This window comes from Callithrix jacchus, chromosome 22 (genome assembly GCF_049354715.1).
Source record: "Callithrix jacchus isolate 240 chromosome 22, calJac240_pri, whole genome shotgun sequence".
NCBI classification, from domain to species: Eukaryota; Metazoa; Chordata; class Mammalia; order Primates; family Cebidae; genus Callithrix; species Callithrix jacchus.
In genome coordinates this window covers 14,438,910-14,464,649 of record NC_133523.1, presented here as the reverse complement: position 1 = coordinate 14,464,649, position 25,740 = coordinate 14,438,910, and the positions used below count along the sequence as shown (strand labels likewise).

The following is a 25,740-nucleotide window of genomic DNA, read 5'->3' as shown; positions in this document are numbered from 1 at the left end:
TGACTGGATAAACAATGAAATGAAGGCAGAAATAAAGAAGTTCTTCGAAACCAATGAGAACAAAGACACAACATACCAGAATCTCTGGGGCACATTTAAAGCAGTCTCTAGAGGAAAATATATAGCAATAAGTGTCCATATGAGAAGAGTGGAGAGATCCAAAATTGACACCCTATCATCAAAATTGAAAGAGCTAGAGGGGCAAGATCAAAAAAACTCAAAACCTAGCAGAAGACAAGAAATAACTAAGATCAGAGCAGAACTGAAGGAGATGGAGACACGAAAAACCCTTCAAAAAATCAATAAATCCAAGAGCTGGTTTTTTGAAAAGATCAACAAAATAGACAGACCACTATCCAGGCTGATAAAAAAGAAAAGAGAGAACAACCAAATAGATGCAATAAAATACGATAAAGGGGAAATCACCACAGATTCCACAGAAATTCAAACCATCATCAGAGAATATTACAAACAACTCTATGCACATAAACTAGTAAACCTGGAAGAAATGGATAAATTCCTGGACACCTGTGTGCTCCCAAGCCTAAATCAGGAGGAAGCCGAAACTCTAAATAGACCAATAACAAGGTCTGAAGTCGAGGCAGCAATTAAGAGCCTACCACACAAAAAAAGTCCAGGTCCAGATGGGTTCACAGCCGAATTCTACCAGACACACAAAAGGAGCTGGCACCATTCCTTCTGAAACTATTCCAAATAATCCAAAAAGAGGGAATCCTTCCCAAATCATTTTATGAGACCAACATCATCCTGTTACCAAAACTCCGCAGAGACCCAACAAGAAAAGAAAATGTCAGGCCAATATCCATGATGAACATAGATGCAAAAATCTTCAATAAAATACTGGCAAGCCGATTGCAACAGCACATCAAAAAGCTTATCCATCATGATCAAGTAGGATTCATTCCGGGGATGCAAGGCTGGTTCAACATATGCAAGTCTATAAACGTAATTCACCACATAAACAGAACCAAAAACAAAAACCACATGATTATCTCAATTGATGCAGAGAAGGCATTTGACAAAATTCAACAGCCATTTATGCTAAAAACCCTCAATAAACTCGGTATCGGTGGAATGTATCTCAAAGTAATAAAAGCTATTTACGACAAACCAACAGCCAATATCATACTGAATGGGCAAAAACTGGAAGCATTCCCTTTGAAATACGGCACTAGACAAGGATGCCCTCTTTCACCACTCCTATTCAATATAGTACTGGAAGTTCTAGCCAGAGCAATCAGGCAAGAAAAAGAAATAAAGGATATTCAAATAGGAAAGGTGGAAGCCAAATTGTCCCTATTTGCAGACGACATGATAGTATACCTAGAAGACCCCATCGCCTCAGCCCAAAAACTCCTGAAACTGATCAGCAACTTCAGCAAAGTCTCAGGATATAAAATCAATGTGCAAAAATCACAAGCATTCCTATACACCAATAACAGACTTAAAGAGAGCCAAATCAAGAACGAATTGCTGTTCACAATTGCTACAAAAAGAATAAAATACCTAGGAACACAACTCACAAGGAACGTAAGGGACCTCTTCAAGGAAAACTACAAACCACTGCTCAACGAAATCAGAGAGGACACAAACAGATGGAGAAACATTCCGTGTTCATGGTTAGGAAGAATTAATATCGTGAAAATGGCTATAGTGTCCAAAGTAATTTACAGAATCAACGCTATCCCCATCAAGCTACCATTGACTTTCTTCACAGAACTGGAAAAAACCACCATGAACTTCATATGGAACCAAAAGAGAGCCCACATAGCCAAGTCAATTCTAAGCAAAAAGAACACAGCGGGGGACATCACACTACCGGATTTCAAACTATACTACAAGGCTACAGTAATCAAAACAGCATGGTATTGGCACCAAAACAGAGATATAGACCAATGGAACAAAACAGAGGCATTGGAGGCAACACAACATATCTACAACCATACAATCTTTGATAAACCTGACAAAAACAAGAAATGGGGAAAGGATTCCCTGTTTAATAAATGGTGTTGGGAAAACTGGCTAGCCATGTGCAGAAAGCAGAAACTGGACCCCTTCCTGACACCTTACACTAAAATTAACTCCAGATGGATTAAAGACTTAAACATAAGACCTGGCACCATAAAAACCCTAGAAGAAAATCTAGGCAAAACCATTCAGGACATAGGAGTAGGCAAGGACTTCATGACCAAAACACCAAAAGCATTGTCAACAAAAGCCAAATAGGACCTAATCAAACTCCACAGCTTCTGCACAGCAAAAGAAACAGTCACTAGAGTGAATCGGCAACCAGCAGAATGGGAAAAAGTTTTTGCAGTCTACCCATCTGACAAAGGGCTGATATCCAGAATTTACATAGAACTCAAACAGATTTACAGGAAAAAAACAAACAAGCCCATTCAAAAATGGGCAAAGGATAGGAACAGACACTTTACAAAAGAAGACATACAAGAGGCCAACAAACATAAGAAAAAATGCTCATCATCACTGGTCATTAGAGAGATGCAAATCAAAACCACATTGAGATACCATCTCACGCCAGTTAGAATGGCGATCATTAAAAAATCTGGAGACAACAGATGCTGGAGAGGATGTGGAGAAATAGGAACACTTTTATACTGTTGGTGGGAGTGTAAACTAGTTCAACCATTGTGGAAGACAGTGTGGCGATTCCTCAAGGCCTTAGAAATAGAAATTCCACTTGACCCAGCAATCCCATTACTGGGTATATATCCAAAGGACTATAAATTGTTCTACTATAAGGACACATGCACACGAATGTTCATTGCAGCACTGTTTACAATAGCAAAGACCTGGAACCAACCCAAATACCCATCGATGATAGACTGGATTGGGAAAATGTGGCACATATACACCATGGAATATTATGCAGCAATCAAAAATGATGAGTTCGTGTCGTTTGTAGGGACATGGATGAATCTGGAGAACATCATTCTCAGCAAACTGACACAAGAACAGAAAATGAAATATCACATATTCTCACTCATAGGTGGGTGATGAAAAATGAGAACACATGGACACAGGGAAGGGAGTACCAAACACTGGGGTCTATTGGGGGGAAGAGGGGAGGGACGGGGGGGGGAGCTGGGGAGGGATAGCCTGGGGAGAAATGCCAAATGTGGGTGAAGGGGAGGAAGGCAGCAAAACACACTGCCATGTGTGTACCTATGCAAATGTCTTGCATGTTCTGCACATGTACCCCAAAACCTAAAATGCAATTAAAAAAAGATGAAATACGAAGATTGACAAAAATTTAAAATTTAATGATATAATATTACTATTGGCAAATTTGTGGGAAAGCTTGTGCCATCAAACTCAGCTAATATAGGAATGCATTTGCAATCATTATTACAATTGTAGAATGCAAATGATCTTTGATTCAGCAATTGCTCTTTTGGGAATATGTCCTGCAGATATGAGCTTACATATATGAGCAGTGGTCACATGTGCTGATTGCACAGGTTTAATTTAGCAAAGGGATGAAACAAGATAAATATACATGGATGGGGAGATGTTTAGATCAACATTCACACAATGGAATACTATACAGCTACACAAAAGGAGACAATAAGGATCATTAGTTCTGCTACACAATGCAGGCTGAAATCAGTACAGAAACTCTGGAAGGCAAATTGGCCATATCTACAATGACTGAAATTATTTACACAAGTGACTTCAGGAAAGGGATGGGCCAAATAAAACATGGAATGCCATTCAGCACTCAGAAAAAAATAGCTATAAGTCACACGGTTGAGTGGTAAAAACATGTTCCCAAATGTCCATGTACGTAAATACCATAGGGCACAAAATATATGGAATATATAAGGAGATAGATGATAGTAAGATATGTAGATAGATGGATAAACAGACAGACAGATAGATGACAAGTCAGCATCTCTACAGGCCCCCTTGGAAAAAGGGAGGGGATTAGGTGGGATGGCAGGAATGTCAAGGATAACCCTTGTCTTCTCTGTAATATCTCATTGAGTGCCAGAAGAATCCATTCTCATCATTGTGTAATTCAAAAATCCTTTTCCATGTGGCATATAGACAAAATGAATGCTATTCAGCCTTAAAACAGAAGAAAATTCTTTCATTTGTGACAACAAGGAAGAACCTGAAGGACATTATGCTTAGTGAAATGAGCCAGGCACAAGAAGGCAGATAGTATGAAACCTTAATTGCCTGTGAGATCTGAAATAGTTAACACAGAAAACATAGAAACAGAGAACAGAATGGTAATTACCAGAGGAGGGAGGAAGAAAGAACAGAAAGATGTGGGTCAAAGGGTACAAGTTTCTGTTAGACAGGAGGAATAAGTTTTGAGATCTATTACATGCATGATGACTATACTATTATACAGTTAATAGTATAATTCAAAATTGCTAAGAGTAAATTTCAAGTGTTCTCACCATAAATATGATATGTGAGATGATTTGTATGTTTATTAGAATGGCTTAATCATTCCACATTGTATACATATAACATCACATTGTACCCCATAAATATATATAATTAACATTTGTGAATTAAAAGTAAAAATAAACTTATTTTCCAAAACTCATAATTTGAGAAAAAGAAAAGATCTTGGCTGGGTGTGTTGGCTCATGCTTGTAATCCCAGCACTTTGGGAGGCTGAGACAGGTGGATCATGAGGTCAGAAGTTCAAGACCAGCCTGGCCAACATAGTGGAACCCTGTCTCTACCAAAAATTTAAAAATTAGCTGGGCGTGGTGACAGGCCCCTGTAATCCCATCTACTTAGGAGGCTGAGGCAGAAGAATCGCTTGAACGAGGCAGAGGTTGCAGTGAGCCGGATCACGCCACTGCACTTCAGCCTGGGCAACAGAGCTAGACTCCATCTCAAAAAGAAAGAAAGAAAAGATCTCAAAAGATATATTGTTAATGTGCAGATCTGTGTCACTTTATTTCTTTTTATTTCAATAGCATTTGGGGTACAAGTGGTTTGGTTACATGGATTAATTCTATAGTGGTGAATTCTGAGGTTTTAGTGCACCCATCACCCGAGCAGTGTATCCTATTCCCAAAATGTAGTCTTTTCTCTCTTCCCAGCCTCGCTCCCTGAGTCTTGAAAGCTCATTATATCACTCTGTATGTATCTGTGTCCTCATAGCTTCACTCCCACTTACAGGTGAAAATATATGGTATTTGATTTTCCATTCCTGAGTTACTTCACTTAGAATAATGCCCTCCAGCCCCAACCAAGTTGCTGCAAAAGACATTATCTCATTCCTTTTTATGGCTGAGTAGTTCCATGGTGTATTTATGTTTTCTTTATGCACTCGTTGGTCGATGGGCACTTAGGTTGGTTCCATGTCTTTACAAATGTGAATTGTGCTACTATAAGCATATGTGTGCATGTGTCTTTTTCATATCATGACTTCTTTTCCTTTGGTTGGATACCTAGTAGTGAGATTGCTGGATGGAATGGTAGATCTACTTTTAGTTCTCTAAGGAATCTCCTTACTGCTTTCCACAGAGGTTGTGTAATTTACATTCCCACTGGCAGTGTATGAGCATTCACTTTACACCACATCCACACCAGCATCTATTGTTTTTTAACTTTTTAATTATGGCCATTCTTCTAGAAATAAGGTGGTGTCTCATTGTGGTTTTAATTTGTATTTCCCTGATGATTAGTGATGTTGAACATTTTTTTCATGTTTTCTGGCTGTTCATGTATCTTCTTTTTAGAATTGTCTACTGGTGTCCTTTAGTCACTTTTTGATTGAATTAATTGCTTTTTTCTTGATGATTTGTTTGAGTTCCCTGTAGATTCTGGATACTAGCCCTTTGTCAGATGCATAGTTCACAGATATTTTCCCCCACTCTGTAGGTTGTCTGTTTACTCTGCCATATATATATATATGTACATTGGCTGAGCAGAAACTTTTTAGTTTCATTAAGTCCCACTGATTTGTTTTTGTTTTTGTTGTGTTTGCTCTTTTTGGTCTTAGTCATGAATTCTTTGCCTAGGCCAATGTCCAGAGGAGTTTTTCAAAGTTATCTTATAGAATATTTACAGTTTCATGTCTTAGATTTAAGTCTTTTATTTTTGTACAAGGTGAGAGATGGGGATTCAGTTTTATTTTTCTACATGTGGCTATCTAGTTTTCCGAGCACCATTTGTTGAATAGGTGTCCTTTCCTCAGCTTATGTTTTTGTATGCTTTGTCAAAGATCAGTTGGCTGTAAGTATTTGGGTTTATTTCTGGGTCCTCTATTCTGTTCCATTGGTCTAAGTGCCTACTTTTATGCCAGTACCATGCTGTTTTGGTAACTGTAGCCTTGTAATATAATTTGAAGTCGGGTAATGTGTTGCCTACAGATTTTTTCTTTTTGCTTGGTATTGCTTTGGCTACATAGGCTCTTTTTTGGCTCCATATGAATTTTAGAATTGCTTTTCCTAGTTCTGTGAAAAATAAAGTATTTTAATAGGCATTGCATTAAATCTGTAGATCGCTTTGTACAGCATGATAATTTTCACATTATTGATTCCTTCAATCCGTGTACATGGGATGTGTTTCCATTGGTTTGTGTCATCTATGGTTTCATCCAGTACTGTTTTGTGGGTTCTTCTTGTAGAGACCTTTAACCTCCTTGGTTAAGTATATTCTTAGGTTTTTGTTTTTTGGGTTTTTTTTTTTGGCAACTATTTTTTATTTTTTTGCCCTTGTGAGAGTCAGAGGGTGGTTCTCAGGTCATTGGGGTAATGTTTTAGAGGTGAGTATAACTGCCTCTACCTCACAGAAGAGTTTGCAAAGGGAGTGAAAAGTAGCAGGTGGCAGTAAGCCTCATCTACCTCCCATGCAGTTGGCACAAGGCAGGTCTCACACCTGCAGTGTTACACTCATAACACTGGATTTAGATTCAGGCAGTCTGTGCAGACCTGCCCCAGGCCATAAGCTTTTCCCGCAGAAATAGCAATGCTTTCAGGCCATGTCTTTTTGTCCCTGTCCAAGGCCAGGCACCCAGCTCCTGCACTCCTGTCTGCAGCACACTTCCTGCTTGCCCCCTGGGTTCTGGTCAAGGGAGTTCATCCCCACTTGAGTTATATCAAGAAATATAGTTGGGCACTTCATTCAACCTGTGATCCCTGCCTGAGCTAGTTATCTGACATCCCCAAGGACCCCTGTGAGATGCAATAAGGAATGGCTTCCCTCATTCCATGCTGGAGATTGGGAATGACTGCAAGGCACTTCCTGCTGCTGCTTCTACTTTTGCATTTCTCACCATTCCCTAAATCAGTTCAAGCCCTGGGTAGAGTTAAGGCCTTCCCCTGTGGCCTGGATATTCAGATTCCTCAGCGAAGATGTGTATCCATCCTGGAGGCAGTCTCTCCCCCTCTCACACTCTGGAGATTTACAGTTTTTCACCTCTCTCACACAGTAGACTGCAGCCTGTGGCTTCTTTCAAAGGATCTGTAGATTCTTTTGGTTTTCCTGTTGAGTCCCTGTGTTTTTTCTTGGGAAAAGAAAGTTCTCAGTGTGAATCTCTACACACTATTCTGTCCTACCATGTGGGAGAGGCACACTGACTGCCTCCAATCCACCATCTTGGGAAAAAATACTGTGTCTACGTTATACACTCTTGTTTGTATAGAAAAAGTCCGTGTTCATGTAAAGTAGGCATCAGGATAGCCATTTTCTGGAGGGACACACAGTAAACCATTGATGGTAGAAACCACTAGGGTGAGACTTAAGAAGGAAGTTCATTTTTATACATTTTTTGGAGTTTCTTTAAAAAGTGCATAATGTTGCTTGATGTCTTGGTTTTTAAAAGCATAAAAATGTGTTGTGGCTGAACGATCCAAGATGGCTGATCGCTAACATCTCAGGACTGCAGCTCTCAGGGAAGGCACAGAGAACTAGAGGACGGCACACTTTCAGACAAATTCTGGTCGCTCACGGAGCAGAAGATCCCCCAGTGGAGTAAACACACGGGTGGCCAGCGCGACTCTCGTGGCCGGCGCAGCGGTTCCGCGGCACCTCGGTGCGGCAGCTCTCGGAGCAGAGTAAACAGGTTTGGAGGACCTGCATGGGCCCCCAGCAGGACACCAGAGCCCGGCGCAGTGGCTGCGACGGCACCTCGGCACGGCAGTGCTCGGCGCGGGACCGGTTCCCCTTCTGACCGAGGTTTGGAGCCCCGGGAAGGCAGAGTCGCCTACTACGGACACAAGAAGGAAGCCAGACAGGAGACTCCTGGGCAGAAAAGCACCATCAGTTATAACACTGCTGCTCTGGCCCTGGGAACTAACAACCTGGACGTTCACTCAAGAGACTTAATCTGAAAGTTGGTAATTTCAAAGACAACAGGAGGATAAATTTACAATGACGGGAAGAAACCAGCATAAAAAAGCTGAGAATACTCAAAGTCAGAACGCCTCTCCCTCTAAAGATGATCACAGTTCCACATCAACAATGGAACAAGGCTTAATGGAGAACGAGCGCATCCTGATGACAGAATCACTCTTCAAGGAATGGATAATAACAAACTTCAGTGAGTTAAAAGAACATGTTGTAGCCCAACGTAAAGAAACTAGGAACTTTGAAAAAAGGTTTGATGAAATCCTATTGAGAATAGACAACTTAGAGAGGAGTATGAGTGAATTAATGGAACTGAAGAATACAATACAGGAACTCGGAGAAGTATGCACAGGTTTAAACACTCGAATTGTTCAAGCAGAAGAAGGGATATCAGAGGTCAAAGTCCAACTTAATGAAATAAAACGTGAAGAAAAGATTAGAGAGAAAAGGATAAAAAGGAATGAGCAAAGTCTCCAAGAAATGTGGGACTATGTGAAAAGACCAAATTTACGTTTGATAGGTGGACCTGAATGCGACGGAGAGAATGAATCCAAGCTGGAAATTACCCTTCAGGATATTATTCAGGAAAATTTTCCTAAACTAGCAAAGCAGGTCAACATTCAACCCCAGGTAATACAGAGAACACCACAAAGATATTCCTCAAGAAGAGCAACCCCAAGGCACATAATTGTTAGATTCACCAGGGTTGAAACGAAGGAGAAAATACTAAGGGCAGCCAGAGAGAGAGGTCAGGTTACCCACAAAGGCAAGCCTATCAGACTTACAGCAGATCTCTCAGCAGAAACTCTACAAGCCAGAAGAGAGTGGGGGCCAATATTCAACATCCTCAAAGAACAGAACCTTCAGCCCAGAATTTCATATCCAGCCAAACTAAGCTTCACAACTGAAGGAAAAATAAAATCTTTTATGAACAAGCAAGAACTCAGAGATTTTATTACCACCAGCCCTGCTTTACAAGAGCTTCTGAAAGAAGCATTACACACAGAAAGAAACAACAAGTATTAGCCTTTCTAAAAATACACCAAAAAGTAAAGAGCACCAACATAAAGAAGAATTTACACCAACGAATGGATAAAACAGCCGGTCAACATCAAATGGCAGTAACCCTAAATTTAAATTGACTAAATCCCCCAATCAAAAGACACAGCCAAAACCCAACGGCATGTTACATCCAGACCTGTTTCACATGCAAGGAGACACAAAGACTCAAAACAAAGGGATGGAGAAAGATTTACTAACCAAATGGAGAGCAAAAATAAATAATAAATAAATAAAAAGCAGGAGTTGCAATTCTGGTATCGGATAAAATAGATCTTAAAGCAACAAAGATATAGTGGTAAAAGGATCAATGCAACAACAAGAGCTAACGATCCTAACACCCAGATACGAGACTTAGATTCAGTGAGACAGAAAATTAATAAGGATATCAAGGACTCGAACTCAGATCCGGAACAAGTAAACTTAATAAATATTTATAGAGCTCTCCACTTCAAATACACAAAATATACATTCTTGTCAATACCACATCACGCCTACCCATAAGTTTAAATGAAACATTGATTGGCCATTATTAATACCCAATTTTCTTCAAAATAAAGCAATATTTCCATTTACTCTCCCTCTTTCTCTTCCTCTTTCTTCCTCTCCTTTACTTTTTTTTTTTTCTTTCCTTCTCTCAAAAAAAAAAAAAAAAAAAAAAAAGAAATCAACTTGTAAACCTCTAGATCCAGGTCGGCAATGTCTCTCTCATTGCTTGATTTCCTTCCTTCCCTTCCCTCCCTTCCTCCCTCCCTCCCTGCTTCCTCCCTTCCTTCCTTCCTTCATCCCTTCCTCCCTCCCTACTGTCCTTCGTCCCTCCTTTCCTGCCTTCCTCCCCCCCACAAAAAAATGTGTTGCCACCTTTTAGGACAGCTGTTCTGAGCAAAGGCTTGGACGGGAGGACACCGCCTCCAAAACACCTGCCCAGTCCTTTGCCTCCTCTCCATCTTCAGCCCCTGGCCTGGCTCAGGTCTCAGAATGACTTCCCTGGGACTTCATTCTACAGCTGGTTCTCCCTCCACAGTACCCCTGAAAAGATCTTTCTGGCACCCAGATCTGACCTGTCCCTCCCCTGCCCAGCCACTTGTGATGGCTTCCCATTGCCTTTGAGTTGAAATGGAAGCCATTACCATTTTCCCATGTCTTTTACAGCCAGACTCTGCTTTCACCTCCGTTATTATTTTATCATCATACCTCAGTTTCTTCCTCTCTCATTATCTCTCTGTCTCCTTCTCCCTTCCCTCCTCTCTTTATCTGGCTCTCGCTCACTTTCCCTCCTTCTTACTTCTTTCTCCCTTTAAGGTGTCTCCTTCACCCCATGCACAAACCACTCCTTCTCTCTTTCCCTCTTCTCCCTCTCTCCCACCCCTCCTTTCTGCATCTTTGCCCAGGCTATCTCTTTGGCTCTAGAGCACTACTGCATTCAAACTTCTACTGATCACCATTCAGAGTTTCAGTTGAGGTGCTTTATTATTTTGGTTTTTTACTTTTTTAGAGATGAGTTCTTTCAATATTGTCCAGGTTTATCTTTTTTTTTTCTAATGGAGTCTCACTCTATTGCCAGGCTGTATTGCAATGGCACAATCTCCACTGACTTCAGCCTCCATCCCCCAGGTTCAAGCAATTCTCCTGCCTCAGACTCTGGAGTAGCTGGAACTACAGGTGTGTACCACCACACCCAGGTAATTTTTGTATTTTTAGTAAAGACAGAATTTTACCATGTTGGCTAGGATGGTCTCGATCTCTTGACCTCATGATCTTCCCACCTTAGCCTTTCAAAGTGCTAGGATTACAGGTGTGAACCACCATGCCTGGCCCCTAGGTTTGTCTTAAACCTGACCTCAAGTGATCCTCCCACTTCAGCCTCCTTAGTACTTGGTATCACCAGCACCAGTCACCACATCTGGCTTGAAACACTTTCCATACTGTCAGCCATGTTTCTCTTGCTCTCAACTCTGTCCTTGCCCATGTGAACTGTGAATGTCCTGTCCTGGGACTGTTCCCACTAGGCTGGGAGTACCTGGAAAACACATTCCCTGGGCAGGGTTCTTTCCAGGTCTCCAGAGCACAGAAAGGTGCTGGGAACAGAAGTAACATTGGAAAGGCATGTGGAAGAGTTTGCTGAACAAAGACTGGATAGATGAATGATGCAGGTGTCCTAGACAAAAGATAGATGACTTTTACCCCCAGGTCTCTCTTATGAATCCCTGGACTGGACTGGAGGGTAGGAAATAGGGAACAGAAGAGCAAACATTCAGGAAGTAAAGATGCTTGAAAAAAATGATAATTCAGACAAAAACAAGAAAGGAGTGAAAGGAAAATTCATTGATGGCATGTGTCTAGGTGTCACCATCTGCTTTCATATATTGCCACTAAATCTCTCATCAGGCTAGGTCTTTCTGTCCCAAAAGCCTGAAAGCATTCCCCTGCTAGCCAGGCTGGATACCAGGTTCTGCCTCTGGTCTCCACTCCTAGTGCTAATAAGGAATAATGGAAGAATTTACAAAAACAACTTCTCCCCTCCTAACCTGAGCAAATGCCCAACAAGTGAAGATGTCTGAAAAAAAAAGTGATATTTCTGGGAGAAAAGAGAGTGGAGGGGAAGTTCATTTGCTAAACATATGCTAAGTGGCATTATCTGTCCTCACATATTGTCACCAATTCTCTCAGCATTCCTGTTCTTTCAGTCCTAAAGGCTTGCAACATTTCCCCTGACAGTTGGGCTGTGTATCAAGCCCTTCCTGTGGTCCTCTGTTCCTATACCCACTAAGCAATAGTGGAAGAATCAACAAAACATCTCCTCTCCTCCTCCTCTCCCCAACTGGGGAGCAGAGCCAATGAGAGAAGCTCAGGAGCCTGCGCCTGCACTCACCATTCAATCTCTTTAGGCCCACGGTCCTTCAGAAGCTCTTGCACCTCCTGCCGGCAGCGCTCCTGGTATTCTGGGTGCCTCGCGAGGTTATACAGGACCCAGGAGAGGCCACTGGCTGTGGTGTCATGGCCTAAGAGGAAGCAAGGCAGGCTTGGGTCTCCAGGCTGCTTCAGCACCAGATGGTGGACAGCGCCAACATATTGAGACCCTCAGGAGGATGGAGGGAGGGGGAAGATGGGCAGAATGGAGTGATCCATGGTCCACCCACCAGGTTCCTGAGACGGAGGAACGTCTGTCTCCACTGTAGTCCCACACTGGGACCCTCACCTGCAAACATGAAGGTGTCAGCCTCTGCTCTTATATCCTCATCTGACAATGGCTTCCCATCTTCATCCTGAAGAGAAAGTAAGACACACACACACACACACACACACACACACACACACACACATTATACTATCTCTGAGACCCCCGAGTCTAACCTAAGACAACCTCTGATAATCCGATCTTCTGCCAGAAACTCAAACACACTCGGCACTTCTAGATCTCTCCTGGTCACTGTCACCAGAGCCCCCACTCCAAGGGCTTCCCCCCAGCTCCTTTGCCTCCTCTTTGGTTCCTGGTGGCAGGAATGGATGGATTTTGAATACTTTCATATTTCTGCATAATGCAGACTTTCAGAGAAAAAGATACTGGCAACCTAGGGTACAGGATGTTTAAATGGCAATTTTCCTTGGAGTTTAGAAATTATGTATTGCTCCAAAGATACTTGCTCACATGCTAGAGTGGCAAGCTCAGAGAATCTTATCTTTCCAGAAGATGTTTGGGTTACAAAACTATAGAAATTGCCATCTCACTGGAGAGGAGTAGTTTATACTCCAGAACAAAGTGTGCGCTCTCTCTCGCTCTCTCTCTCGCTCTCTCTCTCTTTCTTTCTCTCTCTCTGTAAGAAAAAAGGAGTATAAGGGCTAGCTGTTTTATATAAGCTATAAGACTCAGAATGTAGCAGCCCCTCTCCTATGGTACAAATTCTTGTGCATTTACAGGTAAAAACATTGTGTTGCCCTAGGAATGGGGAGCCAGCTCTACAGTCCTACTCAACCGGCTGTTATTGCTGTAAATAGCTAATGGGCTGCTGTGGTCCAGTGCTTTGGTGCATCTGTCGTCATAGATATAGACAAAGACACAGACATATAGATATACATAAAAATGTGGAAGACTAACTTACTAACTTGTAAGTTGAGTAAAATCTTAGGCTCTTCACAGTTTCAGAATTAGCAGTCCCCTGCAGGCTGCATTCAACAGAGTCATATCTGAAACCTATCTGGTCACAGGATCTTCCCTTTCTCAAGCATCTCCATGGTTCCCAGTGCCCTTTGGATCAAGTCCAATTTATTTCATCCGACATTTGACATCAAGCTCCATTCTATCACTTTAATTCAGATCATAGAGAAACCCACCTTGCTCAGCAGAAGCACATCAATGAAATCCAAAGTCTTGGACTTGGCTTTGTCTTTGAGGAAGTCATCAATATCCTGAGTGGGGAGGGTGCGGCGCCGCTCCTGGATGACGGCGTCTGTGAAGTCATGCACCAGGCGGCAGGCCTTGCGGAAGCGCTGCCCATCGTGGGTGAGGTAATACAGAAAGTCCATGTGCTGGAGGAGATGCTGGGTCCTTTTTTCTACAAGGGCACTGAGCTCCAAGATGGTGGCAATATATTCACTGGACCTCCTGCAGGTCGAGGATGGAGAGGGAGGCAACAATTGAACATATGCAAAGCTTTAGGAACTACCCTCCAGCAGCCAGGAGCTACCACCTATCAGGAAACTGAGTATCTAGAAACCGATGGTCCTAGAGATACATAGTGGGTATCAGTCATGAGATTGACTGTCCAGACTCTTCCCTACCTGCACCCTCTTTCTGAGAGTTGTCTCCATGCACCAAGGCACCCAGAGTATAGGTTGGACACCGCGTTTCTCTCCTCTGTCTCCCAAACAGTGTCCAGTACGGATCATTTTCCAACACTGTCCACACAACTCAGACTTCATCCCCTTTCAATTCATCCCTGCTCCAGCCCCGCCAAAACCAACTCTCTCTCTGTCTCCCCCGCACCTTCCACCCTGTAATCGCAGCACTTTGGGAAGCCAAGGCAGGCAGATCACCTGAGGTCAGGGGTTCAAGACCAGCCTGGCCAACATGGCGAACCCCCTCTCTACTAAACATATAGAAATTAGCCAGGTGTAGTGGTGGGCTATCAGTTTTCCACACAGCTGAGCTCTTACTTTGTAGTTCCATCATCAGCTGAAACTACAAAAGCTCTCGGGAAATCTCTTGATCAACTTCATACCACTGTTCCTGATTTTCAGTGTCCTAAATATCTAACTCTGTCTACTTCCACAACCTCATTTCTCCTGTCTGTTGTACATGCTTGGCTCATCCTAACCTTCTTGCTGTTACTCAAACATTTTTACCCACCTGGAAAGCCAACACTTTCTCACTTTCTTGACCTTCAAAGCCCAGCTGTGATGCAAATCCTCCTGAAAGGTACTTCTGGTCACTTTGCTCATTCCTCCCTCCCCAACTTACTCCCTTTGGTCCGTGGACTCCCATCCCAGGCCCTGGGAAGGAACTCACTCCTGACAATGGCTGTCAAAGCTGAAGATGCATTTCTGCAGACTGTCCAAGGTCATGAGGCTGATGTGCTCAAACATGTCCAGACGACTGCTGCCCTCTGAGGCCAGGCGCTGCCACTTGTCCTGGACAGAGAAGGGAAGACAGCTAGAGCCAGACCCTGCATTCTTGGTGCCCCTCCCCAGCCCCAAACATCAGGATGGACTCCTGACAACTAGCCTCCTTGTCCTCTGTTCCAGGAACCCATTGCCAACGAGGACCAGACTTGGATGGGAGCAGAAGCTGTTGGTTTTAGGAGACAAAGACCCATGGCTGAGAGTCAAGAGACCTGCATTGAAGTCTCAGCTCTGCCTCCTATGCTCTGTGTGCCCTTGGTCAACTTGCTGCCCTCCTCTAGGTCCCACCTGTCAAATATTCAATAACAGTGATGACGGTCTGCTTTGGGGCCAGATAAACCAGGACAGAATCTCTGCTCCACCACTCCTAGCTCACTTATTAACTGGTTGACCTCTGTCCAGCTCCCTAATCTCCCTGACCCTCAGTTCACCATCTGCATTAGGGCAAAAATAATCATAACCTCACAGGGTTATTAAAATTAAAGTAGACAACATGTATCCTGGCATTGGGACATGGCATTTTTTCAGGCATATGGTGAGTGCCCAGTAAATGTCCTCTTTATTCATCTCCATTGTGATAAATTCACTGCAAAACTATCCCTGTGTTGGAAGAGGCACTCCTTCCTCAGCCCCGAGCATCCATGCTGGGTATGCCACCAGTACAATACTGTGATGTTCTTCCTTGAGCCATGTCTCAAAGAGTTGTGTTTGCAGAGAACAACCTGGAGAGATAAGGCAATGACTCTCCCTGGATTAATATCAGGCTTGTTTCTGCCGCTATTAAAGCAGATTTCCTAGGCCTAGCGCCTGTTGTCTGCCATGCAGTGTAGTGCATGAGCAGGCTGCTATAGGAGCCCATCAGTGTCCCCCATGGAATTTAGGTTGACTCAGAAAAAGGATACAAACAAACAAGAAGTACGTGTTGCCTACTGTGCCATGAGTAATCAACTGCCCTTTGCCTCTGACCCAGGAGTCTTGTGTCTTCTGTTAGAATGCATGAAACAGTAACAATCTAACTTTTCAGCTTGCAAACTTAAAAAACAACCTGGACACTTCACAAAATCCTGACCCCTCAGTTCTTCACTTCTCCTTGTATTTACACCCTTTGCATAGTAATTTTTCAGCAACTCCCATTAAGAGATGGATTCTATTTTATACCCCTGTGAGTCTGTGCCGGACTTTTGACTTTCTTTGGCCAATACAATGTGGTGAAAATGATGATATAATAACTCTAATAGACCCAAGGCTGCTTGAACTTTGAAACAGTGCAGAGACACTGTCCACAGACATTGCAGCCTCCTCACTGTTTCTCGGAACCCAGTCTCTCCCATGTGAACAATAGGGTGCCTTCTGGAGGCAGAGAATCACATGGGGAAAAGTCCAGGTATCACAGCTGAGGCCATCCTAGATCAGCCTGAAGCTAGTGAAGCTCCAAACTTGTGAATGAACTGTCTCACAGACTCATTAGCAATCGTAAACCCTTATTGCTCGAAGCCAGTGAGTTTTCAAGTGGTTTGTAATCACCAAAGACGACTATGCAATCTTCATCTTTACTCTTGCATTTACATGGCTTTCGTGAGAAAAACACAGAAACTGACACCTTCTGACTATCTGCTATGTGCTAGGGACATGACTCTTGCATTATCTTACCACCTTTTAAGTAGAGATTATTAATCCTGTTTAGAGATGAGGAAACCAAGGTTCAGAGAGGAACAGCAATGGCCCAATGCCACCCAGCAGAGCAAAAATTCCAGAGCAGATCTGTCTGTGGTCCCTCCACCCCAAGACTCCAGCTGGGATCCAGGGTTCAAGGGACTCACAAGCATGATGTTCACACTCTCATTGAAGGTCTTTACGTAGGGCTTCAGGATGTTGAAGTGGAAGGCAGGCGTCAGCATCCGACGGCGGTGGCTCCACTTGTCAGCAGCAGCCAGCAGTATCCCTTCTCCTAGCAGGGTAGCCAAGGACAGTGGGCAAGAGCAGCACCTTCCCTACCCCCAACAAGGTCGTCCCCAGCCCCTTTCACCTGCAGGCACTCACCCAGCCAGGGCTTCAGGAACCTGATGAAGAGCTCGTCCTTGGGCACAATGGCAGCTGGAATGAATGAGGACCATCAGAGGCCATGTAGAGAGCAAGAGAGGAAGTTCAGGTGTAGGGGGAGGCTCCCTATCAGCACTTTACCTGCTCCATGCCCAGGATAGCAGGAAGGGGACCAAGGGCAGAGAAAGAAGAGAGGATAGAGGAAAAAGGACCAGTCCAGGCCGCAGCAGCACAGTAAAGCAATGACATAAGCTAACAGGGCATAGCACACCCCAGCACACCCTGACATGTCTCCTACAGGGCCCAGTATGTGCAACACCCAAGAACAGCTCCACACTCTATAAAATACCTTTAAAGGGGCCTTCAAACACCTTTAAAGGGACATGTGGGTCCCAGTACTCTCTGTCATCTGACATAGACCTGGGACCTGGGTCATGTCCCCAACATAAGTTAACATGCCGTGACATGACACAACACACATGATGATCCCTAAAAGACACATCGTCTAACATGGCCCTGAGGTAGTCTGACATGACCTCACAGACAGGCCCCAGGTGGGATTTAAATATGATTTCTTAAATGTCTGGACATGTCCCAGGTATAACCAAGACTTTTCTTCAAGGGTGATTGGAATGGATTCTGTGACCTGGCTCAGGAAGACTAAAATAATAATTCTGACAATGCCAAAGGGACCCTGGGTCCCAAACCTCGGACAAGCCACAAACATGGCCGTGACATGACAAGAAAAAGAAAACAATTTCAAGTCACAGGTCAGAGAAGAAGCAGAAAGTCTGGGGCATGCCCCAAGTGTCCTTGCCCCCAGCTGAGCCACACACATGACGACCTCTCCATTTGATCCCAGATAAAACATGCCAGATATAGCCAGGTATAATGTAGAACTCATAGGCTATTTGTGGGACCCCCTCGGGGAAAGGTGAGCTTTCTGACAAGAACTGAGCTACTGGGACCCATAGTTGACACCATAAGAAAAGAGCTGCCTTAAAAGGAAAAGTGATGCAGAAAAATGGTGAAATTAAGAAAAGGAAACAGATTCCTGATGATGTTCATTGACACCTGGATCCAGCCATGCCTGAAGACCACCCTCCCTTGACTTTACACTCCTTTGATTCTGTTTATTTGCTTAGAGCACATGAAGTTGAGTTTCTGTTACTCACAACTGAGAGAGACTTCAGCAGCCAGAGAGAGCTGGTGATTTGCACAGTGACTAAGCATTTTGGGGTCAGAGCCATAGTTTCTGTGGGACGCTGACCCCTCCCCTGCTCATCCTGGTCTGTCCAAGAAGGAGAAGAGCAGAGAACAAGGGGAGATCAACTGGCTGGTGTGGGATCTCCCATCGGAGATTCCTAAAACCTGTAGGAGGAGAGCAGTAAACTTGGTGTGGACGAGTGTCAGGATGAGGTAGAAGGAACTGACCTATCATAGGTGGAAGTCACATAAACAGCAGCCCAGATTCTCCACCAGCCACAAGTCCTCCTACCGCTCTGGGCTGAGGGATGGACAAGGCTGACGTCAGGACTGCCGGGGCCCCCAAATACCAATGATGCCCACTGCATCATCCTGCCCCACACTTCAAAAACTCTTACTCATGAGTCCAGATCCAGCTCCAACAACTCCTCCAGGAAGCCTTCCAGCCTGCCCCAGCAGATGCCCAGTTGTCTGGGTTGTCACACTCATCTCTCTCTTGCCCACTCCTGACCCCAGGAAGCTAAAACTCTTCCTGTCTAGACCCCTTTCCTCAAGCATGGGCTTTCCTTCAAGAAAGGGCTTTGGATTGAGGCCTCTTGGAGTTCCAGTGGTGCGCAGGACACCAAGACAGGGAGCAAATGGCAACGGAAGGAGAAGACATTGATATGGAAGTCTCAATGAGGGGACTGGGTACTCAAGGAAGGGCCTGGGTGCTGAAGGGACCACACAGAAGCTTAGCCTGGCACCCACCACCACAGGCTGTACATGGGTACCTGAGGCATTGGTGATAGACCGGATGATGTCAGGGTGGCATAAAACGACAAAAGGGATGATGGGACCCAGCCATATCCTAAAGCCTGGGGAATAGGTGGCCGATATCTGGGTCAAGTTCTTCAAGCCCTCCTCTGTAGGACCGATCTGAAAGCAAGTCAGGGGATGTCACCTCCTGTGATGGTTAAATCTAGGCTAAGGGATGCCCAGATAGCCAGTCACACATTATTGCTGTGTGTGTTTGTGAGGGTGTTTCAGGAGAGAAGAGCATTTGAGGGTACACTGAGGAAGGAAGTATTAGGTAGAGAGAAGTGAGAGTGAGTGGGGAGAGGAATGAGTGAGTGGGGAGGGGAGTGAGTGAGTGGGGAGGGGAGCGAGTGAGTGGGAGGGGAATGCGTGAGTGGGGAGGGGAATGAGTGTGTGGGGAGGGGAATATGTGTGAGGGGAGGGGAATGAGTGAGTGGGGAGGGGAATGAGTGAGTGGGGAGGGGAATGAGTGAGTGGGGAGGGGAATGAGTGAGTGGGGAGGGGAGCGAGTGAGTAGGGAGGGGAGTGAGTGAGTGGGGAGGGGAGTGAGTGAGTGGGGAGGGGAGTGAGTTAGTGGGGAGGAGAGTGAGTGAGTGGGGAGGGGAGTGTGTGAGTGGGAGAGGAATGAGTGAGTGGGGGGAATGAGTGAGTGGGGAGGGGAATGAGTGAGTGGGGAGGGGAGTGAATTAGTGGGGAGGAGAGTGAGTGAGTGGGGAGGGGAGTATGTGAGTGGGAGAGGAATGAGTGAGTGGGGAGAATGAGTGAGTGGGGAGGGGAGTGAGTGAGTGGGGAGGGGAGTGAGTTAGTAGGGAGGGGAGCGAGTGAGTGGGAGGGGAATGTGTGAGTGGGGAGGGGAATGAGTGTGTGGGAAGGGGAGTGAGTGAGTGGGGAGGGGAGTGAGTGAGTGGGGAGGGGCGTGAGTTAGTGAGGAGGGGAGCGAGTGAGTGGGAGGGGAATGTGTGAGTGGGGAGGGGAGTGAGTTAGTGAGGAGGGGATCGAGTGAGTGGGAGGGGAATGTGTGAGTGGGGAGGGGAATGTGTGTGGGGAGGGGAATGAGTGTGTGGGGAAGGGAATGAGTGAGTGGGGAGGGGAATGAGTGATTTGGGGGGGAATGAGGGAGTGGGGAGGGGAGTGTGTGAGTGGGAGAGGAATGAGTGAGTGGGGAGGGGAATGAGTGAGTGGGGAGGGGAGTGAGTGAGTGGGGAGGGGAGTGAGTGAGTGGGAGAGGAATGAGTGAGTGGGTAGGGGAATGAGTGAGTGGGGAGGGGGGTGAGTTAGTGGGGAGGGGAGTGAGTGAGTGGGGAGGGGAGAGTGGGGAAGTGAGTGTGTGAGTGGGAGAGGAATGAATGAATGGGGAGAGGAATGAGTCAGCTGCCTCCCTCCCTCCTCTGCTGTCCCACTCCTCAGCCACCCTCATTACTCAGCTCCCTGAGCCCCATTCCTGCCCCTCTGGAAGTCCATCCACCCTGAGACCCGAGACCCATTTTGCCTCCACACTCACCAGGCCCAGGTGACCCAGGAACCAGTTCCGTTTTGGGGGTTGGGGGAAACACTGGAGCCGGTGGCAATTGTCATAGAAGGCGTAGGTCCAGGCCAGGACACGGGCCAGCAGCCAGGAGACCCCGACCAGCAGTGGGAGCAGCCACAGGGACGGGGACGCTGCCACTGGCCCGAAGCCCAGCCAGGACAGGCTCAGCAGTGACATCTGCAGGGGGATGGGATAGAGGGTGAGGTCCTGAGGCCCAGGAAAGAGCCGGGGGAGCTCAGGGGACAGCAGAGCGGGGCCAGGTCAGGAAATGCAGGGGGCAGGGCAGGGAGGGCTCAGGAATAGGTAAACGAGGGCTGAGATCTAAAGTCCAGAAAGGCCCAACCAAAACCAACAACCGGGCAGCCTCCAGTGACCTGGTAACCACAGAAAGGGAAGGAAAGACAGGAGCTGTTAGAGTCCAGGAAGGCCCAGCCTGAATTCTTAGGAGTTTGCTAGGAGTCCAGTTACCAAGAAACCACCACTCTCCCAGGCCCGCAGCCTATAGTCACCCCAGCCTTGGGCGGTGCCCCTCTCCATCCCAGACCAGGACCCTCCAGTCCCACCACCTCCAGCCTGGCACCTTCTGTCAGGAGCAGCTTGTTCCACACAACCTCCTCTCCTCTTCTGCTGGGAAGTCTTTGCCTCTGGCCTCTGATCTAGGGAAGGCCCTGGGAGGCTGGGCTGGGCTGGGCCAGCCAATCCCCACAGCTTGGGTGTGTCTTCCGTGCCTGGGCAGCCACCCAAACCCTGGGGTTGGGCCAGCTAGGTGCAGATGGACCCGCTCAGGGTGCCCCAGCATGAGCACTGAATTCTCAGGTCTCAGCACCTTCCTGGCAGTTTGGAGGAGAAGTTGGGGGGTGGTTAAAGGGGACTCTGAACCCCAAGTTTACAGCCACCCTGCCCTTCCACAAGGGTGTTCAGATAAAAGCATGAACTTATCATGAGAGTTTGCAGCCAGTTGAGCTGGGCCAGGCAGACCCTTGTCCCAGATTGTCCAGGTTCCTCTCCAAACATGGGTGGGGAGCATGTCAGGCAATATTTCTTGGTGCAGACTTAGGAGGTTCAGAGACAGAAGCGTCTGACCTCTGACTTCACAGCCTGGCAAGAATTCAAGCCCTGCCTCCAGGCAGCCCAGAGCCTGAGCTGAGAACTGACTGCTGGAAGCAGGAACAGATAATCCAGCCCCAGCCCCACTGAGGATTACCCGGGTCAGGTTCTGGGGATAAAGAGCCCTACTGTAGGAGCAAACCCAGAGGCTGGGCTCAGCTTAGGACAGAGCGGAGGCACAGAGGACGAGGCTAAGAGGGGCCCAGTGGGGTCCAAGCAGGGGAGGGCAGAGCGAGGGGACCCTGAGTGGAGTCCTTTTTCTGCTCTGTCCTTTCTCTGACTGTGGCAGTGCAGCCCTCCTGGGCTCAGGCTCCCCATCTGGGAAATGGGATGTCAGATGAGGCCTTAGAGGGTGACAGAAGAAGGCTCCTAAGAAGAGGGAGCCCCAAAAAGAGGGGCTGAAGGGAAGGGAATGGCAACTAGCACTTGAGCTGCTGTGTGCCTGTCTCTACTGTGCACAAAAGACTGTATGGAAAGTACTACTGTGTACACCTACTGTGTGCCAGTCTCACTATATAAAGTGTACCTACTGTGTACCAGGTACTCTATGTAAATTCTGTCTACTATGTGCCAGGCGCGCCACATGAAGTCCACCTACTGTGTGCAGCATGCTCTACATAATGTAAGCTTACTTTGTGCAGAGTACTTTATATAAAGCGTGCCTACTCTGTGCCACCTGCCGAATATAAAGCATACCTACTGTATGTCAGGAGCTGTACACTGAGCATGTCTACTGTGTACCTGGTGACCTACATAAAGTGTACCTACTCTGTGTCAAGCATTGTAAGGTTTATTGCCGAGTTTAAAATGAGGAAACTGAGGCCAGTATAAGGAAATCTTTTAAATTTTGGCGGGCTCGAGTGCATAGTTTGGTGCTGAGTGTTGCGGAATGCAGAGGTGTGTGTGGGGAGCCCGCATGGAGAGGCCAGATGCTGAGTAATGTGTTTGGAATGATGACTTCGTTATCAGGCGTGGAGAGGGATGGGCCTGTCCGTTTAGCTCCCAGTGAGGCAACTGGCCTTACAAGTATTGTACATAAATCTGGTCTCCTGTCTGCTGGCTACTCTACATACAGTGTACCTACTGTGTGCCAGGTGCTCCAGATAAAGAGTGTCTACTGTATGCTGGGTGCCCTCCACAAATCCTGTATCTTGAGTCCCTGGCCCTTTATATAAGCCATACCTGCTATGTGCCAGGTGCTCTAAATAAAGCACACCTACTGTGTGCCAGATGTTCTACATAAGATGCTTCTCCTGTGTGTTGAGTGCTCTACATAAAGCAAAACTACTCTGTGGAACATACTTCATATAAAGCACACATACTATGTGCCAGGTACACTATTTAAAGTGTGCCTTACAGTGTGCCCAATATGCTACATGGAGAGTACTTACTGTGTGCCAGGTATGTCACATAAAGTGTACCTACTATGTGCTAACTATGCCACATAAAATACACCTACTCTGTGCCAGGTGTTCTACATAAAATGCACCTACTATGTGCCAGGTGCTTTACATAGAGTGCACCTACTGTGTGCCAGGTGCTGTACATAAACTGCACCTGCTTGTATCAGATGCTCACCTGCATCACAATGCCCAAAGGTGTCCCAGCACCCTCCCATCAGCTCTCTAGGCCAGAGCCCTGGGGATTGCTGGAGAGACCTGAATGATAGCATCCAGAGGAGGGAAGACATCCATTTAACATAAAAGCAAACTGAGTCTCAGAGTGGGCAGGCCTCTAGCCCAAGTTGCAGAGCTTGCAGGAATTCAGATCTGTAAGAGCCTCAAGTCCAAATCATTTTCCTTTGCCATGCTGCCTTACCCCTATTCATTAAGGTCACTGCAGTATTAATACAGGGACATTTATAATGGAGGAATCTCAGGTAATGTGGTGACCCAGAGGAGAAATATCTTGGATCAGCACCTGCCTCCTCCTTTCACACCCAGGATGCTCCTCCCAGCAAACCCAGGGCTCCCCTCCTGGCCCTCCCTGGATCCTGTCCAGAATTGCCCTGTGGGGTGGACTCAGGAGAGGAGGGTCTTGAAGGATGGGGCTCCTAGCAGAGCTGCCGAGCAGGACGGTGGGGAAGACAGTGCTCCTGACACTGGCCAGGTTTTGGTGAGCCCCCAGTCCTCCCCCACCCCACTATCACTGCCAGCTCAATCAGCCAGGGAATTCAGGCAGCTGGCCCTACAGCCTCAGCGAGGTTGGGTGCATCCGCCAAAATCCCCACCCCCTCTGCAAGGACAGACCTCACCTGCTGGCAGTTCTATCCCTGTTAGGCTCAGGGAGCAAAACCGGAGCTTGATGAACAGGCAGGGTCCTAGGGACACAGAAGAAAGCTCCTCCAGTGGCTAGCATGGCTCAGCTCACTGCAGACCTCCTGTGTGCCTGGGATGGGCAGGCAGCCTAGAGCAGGAATGGTGGCCATTGACATTGCCAACATGAGTAGTGGAGCCTGTTTTAAGTATATTAACCATTTTATCATTTTACAAATGAGAAATCAAGTCTGGAAAATATTTAAGTGACTACCCACAGTCACACAGCTGGTGGAGCTGGGCCACGCACCAGATCACCCAGCCAGCCTCACATTGTGCCCCCTCACCACCGGGCTGTGCACCTTCACATCTGTAAATGGGCGTTTCAGCGGGTTGTCATAATAACTGAAACAGACAATGCCTGCAGAATGACCTGACCGCTCGTTCTGAGGACACTGCCGGCTGCGCTGTGTTGTGTGTGGCCATCCTTCATGTCCCGTCCAGGTAGCTGCTCTGTTTAGACAGTGGACACTCATGCCCAGGGGATATCCTCATGCTGTATATCGCCGCCGTGGTTTCCCTCTGCAGATGTGTATATCGATGATAGGTCAGAAAGTATATCCGCTACAATAAACCTCTGGTTCTAACGAAAAAAAATAAAAATCCTTGTTTTCAGGGATAACAAGAAGGGAGTGCAGGGGAAGTTCATTTACTAAACGTGTTAAGTGGCATCATCTCCCCTCACACAATGTCACCAATTCTCTCAGCAGGGCAGATCTTTTCTGTCCAAACAGCCTGCAACTTTTCCCCTGATAGCCAGACTGGTATTAAGCCCTGCATGTTGTCCTCCATTCCTATTCCAACTAAGCAATGGTGGCAGAACACCTCCTCCCCTCCCCACCTGCAGAGCAGAGCCATCGAAGTTGCCAGCATGAGTCATGGAGCTAAGGAACAGTCACCAGCATCGCGCTGTTGCCTTTCTCCCAGACTGGAGGCCAATGGCACGATCTCGGCTCACTGCAACCTCTGCCTCCTGGGTTCCAGCAATTCTCCTGCCTCACCCTCCCAAGTATCTGAGATTACAGCCTGCCACCACACCTGGCTAATTTTTGTCTTTTTAGTAGAGACAGGGTTTCACCATGTTGGGCAGGCTAGTCTTGAACTCCTGACCTCAGGTGATCCACCCACCTTGGCCTCCCAAAGTGCTGGGATTACAGGTGTGAACCAGCACTCCCGGCCTGAAAATTTGCATACAGGGCTTCAGGATGTTGTTGAAATGGAAGGTGGGCATCAGCATCTGATGGTGGTGGCTCCACTTGTCAGCAGCACTCAGCAGGAACCCGTCACCTGGCAGGGCAGCCAAGGGTCCTGGGCAAGGGCATCTCCCTCCCCTGACCCCCCAACGTTTATCCCAACTCTGTTCCCACCTGCAGATACTCCCCCAGCCAGGGCTTCAGGAAGCTGTAGAAGACCTTGCCCTTTGGTACAATGATGGCTGACGTGAATGAGGACAATCAGGGGCCATGGAGGCAGGTAAAGGAGGGACTTTGGGTGTGTGGGGGGAGGCTCCCAGCCAGAGGTTTCCACTTCTCCCCTCAGACCTCCACATAGCAGGAAGGGGGCCAAAGGTAGAGAAAGAAGAAAGGACGTGGGAGAAGAGAGGAGAGTAGACCAGGCTGTGGCAGCACCATGCAGCAATGTCAGCGTAACACAGCACAGCATACTTGAGTACGACTTGACATGGCTCCAGCTTAGTCTAAC

The 25,740-nt window shown here is 46.5% G+C and overlaps 1 protein-coding gene across 2 annotated transcripts in view; it reads right to left on the bottom strand.

Moving 5' to 3' along the window:
- LOC100411508 (cytochrome P450 4F12) overlaps positions 1 to 21,246 on the bottom strand; it is a 28,337-nt gene extending 7,091 nt beyond the window's left edge. Inside the window, exons 1-9 of one of the 2 annotated variants that reach the window (XM_035286037.3) lie at positions 21,198 to 21,246; positions 20,591 to 20,794; positions 19,065 to 19,209; positions 17,086 to 17,139; positions 16,866 to 16,993; positions 14,933 to 15,054; positions 13,759 to 14,029; positions 12,626 to 12,692; positions 12,299 to 12,428 (exon numbers count right to left, since the gene is read on the bottom strand). In XM_035286037.3, the coding sequence (XP_035141928.3) occupies positions 12,299 to 12,428; positions 12,626 to 12,692; positions 13,759 to 14,029; positions 14,933 to 15,054; positions 16,866 to 16,993; positions 17,086 to 17,139; positions 19,065 to 19,209; positions 20,591 to 20,794 (1,121 nt within the window). In that variant the 5' untranslated portion in view covers positions 21,198 to 21,246. Of the gene's footprint in view, positions 1 to 12,298; positions 12,429 to 12,625; positions 12,693 to 13,758; positions 14,030 to 14,932; positions 15,055 to 16,865; positions 16,994 to 17,085; positions 17,140 to 18,260; positions 18,457 to 19,064; positions 19,210 to 20,590; positions 20,890 to 21,197 lie in introns of those variants that run through there. The other variant, XM_035286038.3, reaches the window with a different exon arrangement.
- Between the last annotated feature and the right edge of the window lie 4,494 nt (positions 21,247 to 25,740).